Source organism: Ciona intestinalis, chromosome 1 (assembly GCF_000224145.3).
Source record: "Ciona intestinalis chromosome 1, KH, whole genome shotgun sequence".
Lineage (NCBI taxonomy): Eukaryota > Metazoa > Chordata > Ascidiacea > Phlebobranchia > Cionidae > Ciona > Ciona intestinalis.
The window spans coordinates 5,995,126-6,005,507 of NC_020166.2; the positions used below are offsets into that span (position 1 = coordinate 5,995,126).

General features: G+C 38.5%; 1 protein-coding gene across 1 annotated transcript; it reads left to right on the forward strand.

Moving 5' to 3' along the window:
- Nucleotides 1-91: 91 nt before the first annotated feature.
- On the forward strand, nt 92-8,340 carry LOC100180589. The gene is made up of 8 exons (XM_002131821.4): nt 92-739; nt 3,882-3,978; nt 4,197-4,282; nt 4,953-5,105; nt 5,523-5,645; nt 6,417-6,512; nt 6,820-6,903; nt 7,089-8,340. Exons 1-8 carry the CDS (start codon nt 644-646, stop codon nt 7,290-7,292), a joined length of 939 nt encoding a protein of 312 aa, XP_002131857.1. The 5' UTR covers nt 92-643; the 3' UTR covers nt 7,293-8,340.
- The last annotated feature ends 2,042 nt before the right edge of the window (nt 8,341-10,382 follow it).

A 10,382-nucleotide genomic window follows, 5' to 3' on the forward strand; every position in this document is an offset into this window, starting at 1 on the left:
AAGAAGGCAAAACACGGCTTTGCGAGACGAGACGCTCTTTTCCGTAAAATCACCGCCGTGTCGCACATGTAGGAGCAGTTGCGTGTTATATTGGCAGCAGTGTTACAATCTGTTTTTCGAGCAATCAGAGTTGCAGAAATCTTCACCATTACAGAGAATAGCAACAAAGATACATTCGACCATATGCCATTTAAAGTGAAACCAGTTTTAAATATTTTATTGGAGAGAGACTTTAAAATCAAGTGACAATTGAACGAGGTGTATAGTGGCGACTAGTATTATAGAATGTCTGCAGGCGACGAGAGTATCTAGTACGTGGTTTCATGTTAATAAACTGACGCCACATTGTTTTTATCAACCATCCAGTACGCCGCTGATTACGCGATTTCTCTAGAGAGACGTAATTCCTGCCATGGCTACATCTCTATTGGGACTGTATTATCCGATAACAAGGAGACGTAAAACAAGCATATAAGGACGTTATTATTAAACATAAACAGGCGCACTTTTATCATTAACCCTTCGGTAGAGCAACAGGTATTGATCGCAGTGTAACGAATTCTTTATTATCACAGAAGCGTGAAGCAGTCTTGAAAAGTATAGTCTTACTGCACAAACAAGCACGTAATACTGTATTGCAGCTATGAAGCCAAAGTGTAAAGCCACATATTTCTTTTTTTGTTTCCATCCGAGATTTGACACTGGTACATGGAGCATAGCGGCGTCATTTGCTTGTGCGGTAAGTACTGTGTATTGTCAATGTCCTCCAGCGTCATTGCGACTCTGTGTTCGCCTCGCTTGTGAGATATAATTACATTTCGTGACCGCTATCGCACTACCAGTGCTGATTAATCACAGCGCTGTAATTTTGTCAAAACAAGAATGAAGTGTGGCGGATTGCTTCGGGCATTTTACTTTTTTTTCCCATGGGCTAATGTTTTTCCCATTTCCCATGGGCTAATGTTTAAAATAAGTAACCGGGCCAAACTGTTAGATTGGACACCGTGTACAATTTGATTACAGATGCTCAAGTGAGCTGTAATTGCTTTATTTAATCCTTCTTGAATGAGCTGTACATTCAATACAGGTACCTGCTTCATAACAAAGTTTGTGGAAAACAGTACAAAAGAAAATCGTGACATTCAATTAATTCCTTTAACGTCGCTGCTGTATTTAATAACGATTTAATCTACTGTCACGCACGGCTCGACCTATATAGCTCAAAATCACCGCGCTAATCTGATTTTAGCTTGCCGACGTCCTGCTGCTAACGGGATTACTATTAATGCCAATTCCGATGCGCCGAATAGGAATACACGATATTTTAATCTCAAGTTTCACACAATGTTTTGTTAATCTTTTAACCCAAACGCCTATGTCAGCGAAAATGATCACAGGGTTATGGTTTAAAGTGCTGTATCGTTCTTGGTTCGAAAGGAATTGTAATCAATGACTGATTACGATAACTGTGGCTAGATGCCTGACGCTATTTGTGGCCTTTGTTTGTTTCAGTAATTCCTTGTATGACGTTAGGTTTGCCATTTGAAACAATACCAATTCATTAGGTTTGGTGTACTGATAAAGCCACAATGGTCTTGGATGTACATAGGCGGATATCCAATTGCGATTCTTGATATATTATCCGCGATAAAGTACGACTCAGAGCGTTTACATGCGTTTTACCTCGGTAGGGTCAAGCCACGGAAAATGTTCTTTCAAATATTATAAAGTAACATGATCTGCGATCTGCGGTCGAGGAATAAAATCTTTTCTTCGGACGAAAATATGATCTCGACAAGTTAACAATATCTCTACAGTTTTTCGCATACAGTGGCAGCTGGGCATAGTTAACGTTTTATGCTGCCACTCGTTATTGAATCGAAGTGGTGGATTCGAAAACTTAGATGGCCTTTTCGATGGCCCTTTATTACGTCACTGAAGCAATAAGCACACTCGGGCATAGTCGTTCTACTTTATTGATCTTAAGTTAGGTTCAAGCGTAATGAAATGACGTCAGAGATTAATCAAGCGAAAACGTCATCAAAAATCAACACTATTGTGATTTGTTGTGTGCTAATGATAAAATAATCCACCGTAAAAGCGACGGTGAATAAACCGTTTTCTTGGCTGCGGGAAAAGCTCAACAAATGTTAAAACCAAGTTTTACAATTTCTTTTGTTAGGAGCCATAGAGTTCTATAACTTAAGAGTACACAAAGTATGTGTAATTGGCTTGGTTTGAGAGACATTTGTTTGCTCTGCTCCGCGTGTTCTCTTCAAAGTTTGTCTTGTGACGCGTCGAGTTTGTACATTTAATGTAATCTTTATACAGCAGTTTTATAATGTAAGTCCGTCACGGTTGCTATGTACTATCATTCAATCAAGTTTTTTTTTATGACGAATGTCTGGTTTCCTCCACTAACAGTGTTATGCACTTTTAAATTTTCCGGTCTAATAGTTAAGTTTTTCCCAGGCAAAATAGAATAGAATAAACCATAAGTTCGAATTTCGACAATGGTGTTGACTGCGCGCACACAACGACTTGAACGTTGCCTATTAAATCTTTTCATACAGTTTCAAAATTGTGGCGCAAGAAATCTTTCAGCGTTAAACCTAGTATTAAGTTCGTATACCATACCATACACTGGATTCTAATATAGTGATTAGACCCATAATAGTTTCGGCAATTGGTGCTTTGTAAAGGAAGGAGGACAAAAAACTCAATTCTAAATCGTTGAATTTTAAAAGTATAGTAGGGTAGAGGAAGATGGGACACCATTTCACGCTATTTCCCGACCCATTTGGTAGTAAACAAAGAACATTCAGGGAAATATAAAACCGTATTCCCACGACTCCCATAGACTGTTGTTAGTTGTTTAAAACACAATCTAGATATTTGGTCATTATGCGCTAACCATGTCCCATTTCGCCCCACAGTACTACATACTTGGCCAACTTTAAAAATATGAATTTACTTCCAAGCCACCACAACCGTCTGTTTTCATTTAAACGCGAGATGTCCCGCTGGGCGGTTAACACTTGGTTGATTATGATGTCACAAAGCACCGCGGGCGAAGCGTCCAATCGTGCTGATCGGATCAACTTTTGGTCCCTGTGCTAACGGTAACATCAATCGATCCGTCAAAACCATGAAAGAATTAAGTTACAAACTACAACAAACTTGATTGTAAATTGTTTATGGCTGCATTAAACAAAGGTGCAAAAAAAGATGCGGTGAACGTATCAGGACAGCGAGTAAATATTTGCTGCTTCTTACTTTTCATTGGTTAATCATTTAAAGAAAGTCAAAAAAAGCTTTAGCAAAAGTAAACTACAACATGGCTGGCGTTATTACTGCCCGCCCAAAAGATCCACCAATATTGCTCCAAAACAAACAATAATCGCGCCACTAACTGTGATTCACACAAAATCACGTGCTGCGTGACGTCACTTTCGAAACGAAACGACAAAGTTCTGAACCCGACTTCGCCTGATATCATGTTTCAACAGCGCAATTCAATTCAAACCAATTAAAATAACACATGTTGAGCGTGAAATAAACGTCGCGTATCGTTTAACGTAAATATTAGACGCTCACTATACCAACGTGTTGGACGTCGCAAATAGATAGATCGGTTTAAGATCCGTTTTCCGTTTATTTACCGACGACGTCAGCCTTTTAGAAATATCGGATTACGTCTTATTCTCCGATTAAGAGCTACTGGCGCGACTGTGGTGTTACTATCGTATGATTCTCGTCCCTTCGCCATTGTTTAAAAATGCTTTTTATACAACACGCACGACGACTGGATTTAAACAGAGCAACGACTAACTGCAGATATTTATTTTAACAAAAACTATTTTAAATGTTTCTATTTCCAGGTGATATTCGCCGCCATGTTTGTTCTTTCTTTGTCCTACAGCGCCCCAAAATGCCTGTGTCCACAAATTTGGGAACATGTTGACATACTACCGACAGGTAAGCGGTGTTTGCCAAATATTTATTTATTTCTAAATAACCTACGTAAGTCTAAAGTGCCAGATGCGCGCTACGTTTCCGTGGATGAGTGGACGCTCGGGTCAAAGGGTGTTGCTTAGGAGAAAGTAATCAATCGATTGAATTCCTAGGTCTTAGTTTCAAACTGTCCATTGCATGTAACCACTATAGATCGATTTAACTCGTCATTTATGTTTCAGTTTATAAAGTGCTGTACGTCTTCGTTCTGCTTTATTTTGGCGCACTGCTCATCGCGTCACTTCTAGCCATATACGGAACATTTAACGTAAGTCGTGTGTCTGCATGTTTAGCCCAACCGTCAATGTTTGAGACTGTGCAACCCCCCTAGCTGTAATGTAATACCAGCGCGTAATGTGTCCCATTTTTACATGATGCTTTAAATGTTCGGGTAACCTTCGACCCACGCATGTCATGTCCACGACTACTAAATCGTGAAGGACGAGCGTATAATTAGACGTTTGTTCAAGTCCAGAGAATAATCCATTTCCGAAATCTAGTAAAGCGTGTAAATCTCGTCGAAACTAGATTATACTGGTTAATTATTCATGTGTAAGCATCACGTGAGCGAACCCCTGCCTGCCATACTGACGATGCAAGAGGGAACGAGAGATGTCAATAACAAACTGCTGCATGAAGAAGTCCAATTGATTTTCTTGGTCATTCAAACAGCTGATGTACATGCTCAGCATTAATATGTAGCTTTATCGACAATTTGCAATGTTGCAAGCTAAGTTATTGAATCAGCCTATTTGAATTCCTTTTTCAAACACCAACTCAACCATTGACAAAGGGGAAGGAAACATGTTATTTTTTATTTAGAACTGGGTTTCTATTTTATAGTATTACAGGAAACGACGACGATAAAGGGAAAGCACACCTAAACATTTTATAAATATTTACCATCATGTACAAAACAGCAATTTACATTTCAACAGGCACAATTCAGGAAATTACCACCATTTCTTGTCCTAATGATTTTCACCGAGCTTGCGACGATCGGCGGATCCATTTATGTATTCGTGCAGCTTGCAAATATCGACCAGTACCTCTTGTTCGACAACGACACCTACTGGAACATGGCAAAAATGGTGAGTAGTTAAACTCTTCCAAAATGTGCTGATATACGTCTCGAATTGGGCCATTGTACTGGTTGTTTATTTTTATAACTCGCTAAACGCTTGTCGGGTCCGTTCACAATCGCCGATGACAATACAACCAGATTGTAAAACATATTTTCGAATGAAATCCAGTTCCATTATGTTTGTCGCTACCTTTTACCATACGACGGGTTTAGTCATTCATTCAGAACAGACGTCCTGGAACGGTAACGACTGGTATATGCCTGTATGAAAACCTTTGATTTGCGCCCGGCCGTGTATGAGCCCGCCCATATGGGCTGGTAGAAGTAGCTTGAATCATACAAGGCTATTCCGGTTTTGTGGAAATTTCATAGCAAATGATATTATCCGCCCAACACAATACAAATCTGATATTTGTCTATTCAGGTTCTCAAAGAAGACTTGGTAACCAATTTAGAGCAGATGATGACAACAGTTTCAATCTTGCTGAAAAACTTCCTTAACCTTGACATGGGCGAAAGTCTCAACTTGGACATGCTGATGGACGCTGTGAGTAACTATTTATTTACACAGACATTCACTGTATCTAACTAATGCGTATTTTTTGGGGGCTGAAAGGTATAGGACTTTTAAAAAAACGCGTAAAGGGGCCTGTATTAAACCTATTAAAAACTTAGAAAAATAAATATAAATTTTGTTAAAACCCGCTGCTGATGTTGATGTATACGTAAAATCCTTTTTATCTTTAATTTCGACCTGCGCGTGTCAGGTGACTTACAAGTTGTGGGGTAAACTCATTACAATTGATTGTTCGATCTACGATCACACCATTTCTCGTATGGTGTCGTGAATGTTAAAAAGTGTGATCACCAAAGTAGAAACCTACGTAAAATCAAAACTGCTGGCTGTGCCGGTGTAAAAATAGAGCAATGTAACAAATAATATAGTATTGTGGGGTAAGATGATTATCGTTAGCACCTGAAACCAATACTTCCAAATCGTGTTTAAAACAATTACCAATAATCTTTTGGTGTCGTGTGGACTCGGTAATATAATTCTGTAAAACTTATTATAACTACCAAATGACGGAAAAAGAAAATGAGAACTTGTTCCATTCTACCCCACAACGATATTGTAATGTTCTATCTTACCCCAACTTACGATACGTTATTGTTTTACATTTTATATAAATTTTTGTTTGGGAAAGATCAGGATACTATTAGATTTACATGTTCTGATCTCTCTGCTTAATGTTACTCCGAACTACTGACTAAGCTTCTAATGTTTCAGCGAAACATGATTCCGTTTATTTTTACTCAGGCGTTAAAAGACGGTGTTTTGGTGGTGCTCGGTGGAATGAAACGAATGATGAAGTTCTCTGCCATTCTCATGCTTATTGGCATCAACTTTTTCTTTGTAAGTAGGCTTTTACAATCCATTATTTGCCTGATGTGTACAACAATACAGGATCTGTGTGTTAAAGTGTTCCGCAGTTATACTATACCATTTCAGCCGTTGTCGTTCTGCCTGACATTGCATTAAGTCAACCGTAAAATGCCAAAAAGCCATCTCGACACAATTTCTTGAAGGTGACTCATCTTCCGTGAGGAATTTTAATTAAATAGGTCGCTTGCGATGCGTTTTATATTCCCAGTTTGAATGGACTATTAAAGCAATTGCGTCTCTTTAAACTGCAGCGAGATAATGCATTTTCTTTTCTCAGATCACGTCCATTTTAGTCGTTGCGTCACACTACCGAAGATTAAAAGAAGGAATTCTCAGAACTTACTCTGGCGTACCCGGCCTGGTGAGTTACAACATTGCATATATAGTTTCGCATTAGTATTGTTCAGTATTGCTGTTTTAAACGTCACAAAATCAATGCATGAAGTTTAAGATCGTTAATAATTCATCCAAGTAAAACGCGATACATAGCAACTCTCCACAGGAGCTTTTAATACACAAGCTAATCAACAACTGTCAACACTTCAGGTAATACACAAAGCCGTTTTATCAAACTCGGCAAGAAGCACTGCATCAGACTCTTTAAGCGACGACTGCTCCGGCACTCCATTAAAACAAATGAAACGAATGAGGTCGAGCGACTACAGCAGCTCGCCCCGAAGCACAAAACGTCTTTACAATCATTCCAATATGGACGTTGAAAAGAAGTTTCCCAAAGGCGATTTTCTCTAACCTTTCGGGTTAGACTTTAGTTATTCAAATACGCGGGCGGCAAACTCCGGCACTGGTCCGCTTCGTTTCATAGTTAAAGGGTACAGTGCCTTACATAACGTTATCCACCGTCATATTCGGCCAATCTGTCGATCAAACCAACACAAATGATCAAGATGAGGTATTGCTTCATAATACTTGAGCTGTACACCTATTTGTTTGGCACACAACTGTTGTTGTGATTTTCGGCTACACAGTCCACGTCGATAATAATATCTTAAGTTTCCTGTAATAGCGAAATTGGAGGTGGCTATTATAGCGACACAAGCTACTCGTTTTCTTTTGTATATAGCCCAAGGCGATTGGAGCACTTGGATTTCTCTTTTTTGGTTTTGGTTGCGAGTTCACTTCCATGGTTGAATCTCGTGCTTTTTATTTATGTTCTATTTTTACATCGTCAAAATTCCGCATCGTTTCAGTTAATTTCGCAAACTCGTCTTCCGCTTAAAACCGTTGCAATATAAAGCTGAACAATCCTGTTCTTGCACGTAATTTCCCACATACTTTTTAAGCATGTTTTTTTTTCAAAATGGCTAATCTTAAATTCATATCTCTTCCACTCATTACAGAAAGTATTTTCTGCATGTGCAACTTGTTTTTTTCTACCAGTATCATCAGTGTTCTTTCTATATACTCGTCTTCCGAAAGTCGTATGCAAAAGTTTACACACTTTTATTAACGAATTCGAGTTACACGTTTAGGACGGAGTAGTACAATAGCTCATTGCTTAGCGTCTGTAAGTTAGAATTAAATATAACGCTGTGCCAAACGAAACATTGTGAACAGTTGCTGTCTAATTCGAACGAATTGTACCCCCATTCACAAGAGCAAACAATTTCCCCCGCGTCGCTTTATTTTGCTTGACCCTTATTGTGCCTTTGTGCATACATGCACTTCTTATTTTCGTGCTTTTTGATTTTTTTGTGATGTAGACGTTTATGCTTCATTCAGATTCACGGACAACGGATAATTCTAGCGAACAATAAATTTCTCCCCTGTTGTATTTAAAGTATAGTTGATTATGGCAACGTAATGACCATCAACCACCGAGATAGCAGAATATCTAGGCCCCATGACAACTGCGGTCACGTACATATGATATAGGTTGATGTCGACCCGACCAGACAGTGTATAATACGCATCAGTTTTATCTTATCGGGCGTTTAGTGACCATCATGTAGATAGATCGTTTATTTTATTGTAAAACAGACGGCCTTGTTGAGCACGTAAGATGCTACGAAAACCTTTTCTATATGTTACCGCATCTAACTAGACTGTTATTAAGGGGAATTTAACGACTCTTTAATTGGATTTGTTACTCTATTTTTATACCCGCGTGGTGGAGCTTGTGAACCATATTGCTTCGCTTTGTCTCACTTTATGTCGCTTGAATATACAAGTGAAGCATTTACCTTGGGTTTCTCGCGGTGATTCGATTCGGGAATGTAACAACGCGGCGTAAAGGATCATAATTTTAGTTTAGTGTGGAACTGATGACCGTAACATATTGGGGTACATGTATGACCAACAATTTATTGCCTTATTTGAATGTGGGTCCTTGGATAGGACACTTAACATTTATCCAAATTGCTAGTTTTAAAGTCGATTTAAAGGGAATAGGCACCATCCAATTGGATATGTAGCCTACGTGATTTCGATAAAATCGCTGTATACTAAAATTTTGCTTCTTCGGTAATTTTTACGTTGTGAGACGCATCGTTTCGCAGTTGTTCTCAGTTTCACACAGTGGAGAATTACCAATACAGCATTATCGACAGTAATTTTCGTGTAGTTAGTAGAAAACATCGGGGAAGGATTTCAATTAAGGAATCACGTGATCGTTTCAGTTGGAAGGAAACAGACGATAGAGAAGAAAAAAAAGTTGCTTTGATCCAGAAGAATTTGGTATGCAAATTTATTTAGCTGTAACAACATGGGTGCTGTGCTCGATTGAACACTACGGTATACGTGGTGGCTTCGTTAGAACAACACCCGCACTTATGGACACAGTATCTTTGTTGACCAAACACACACTCGGTGACCAACACAAGTACTGAGTAAGATGCAAGAATATTATACCAAAACACTTACAAACATAGATAAATGGTGTATCGCTGCTGAGCATGAACCGGAGTTGCCCTGTGCATACCGCAGTGATTACACCTAAACGCAGTTGATATATACGTGTTTGAGGCTCATAATGGTACTATCATTGTTTGCGTTGTTTCCTTAAACAAGAAACTTAACGGAAGCTCTATTGTCATAATTCATAACATTTTTCGCACCATTTCAGTTGAAGAAAGTAATCATGATGGATGGAGTAATGATAATTAGACGCAAATGCAAAACACTTGCTGTCGATACCAATAAACCAAAATGCATATTGTGTTAAATGAGTTATAGTAGCTACAATAGGGGAAGATGTGACACTGAAGCACATATTGCCAAATATTTCTTCTTTATTAAACTATGGTCAGATAATTGCATCATGGGAAGTGTACACATAGTATTATTGAACACGTTAGTGGCAAAATAAACTCGTTTGCGCAGAACAGTTGTTGGGCACGATGTGGCTATATACAGATCCTTATTGAACAGGTAGTGACAATACAGAGCGGTTGGTATTGTTATACTTATTTTTTTTAAAAACATTTAGTAGGGTGGGGAAGGTGGAGGCATTTCCATTCTATTTTCTCGTCGAATTTGGTAGTAAACAAAGAACATTAAAAGAATATAAATCCGTATTCTCACGAATCCCATAAACCATTGTTAATTGTTTAAAACACGATAATTAAATATTATGTGCTAAAGGTTAATTCTCATTTCCCCCCACCCCACTATACATTTAGGCCCATTCCTAATATTAAATTCACTTATTAATTATAATTAACAATGATTTTAAACTGTCCCGCCTTGCCCTGTGTGTTCGGATTTGTAAAATTACATCTGTTGAATTGCGAAGTTGAATAACTTCTTGTATGTTTTAATATGTTTTTGTTGTGTTGTAAAATAATAAATGTATGGCAGTTATTGTGGTAGGGCCCATCACCC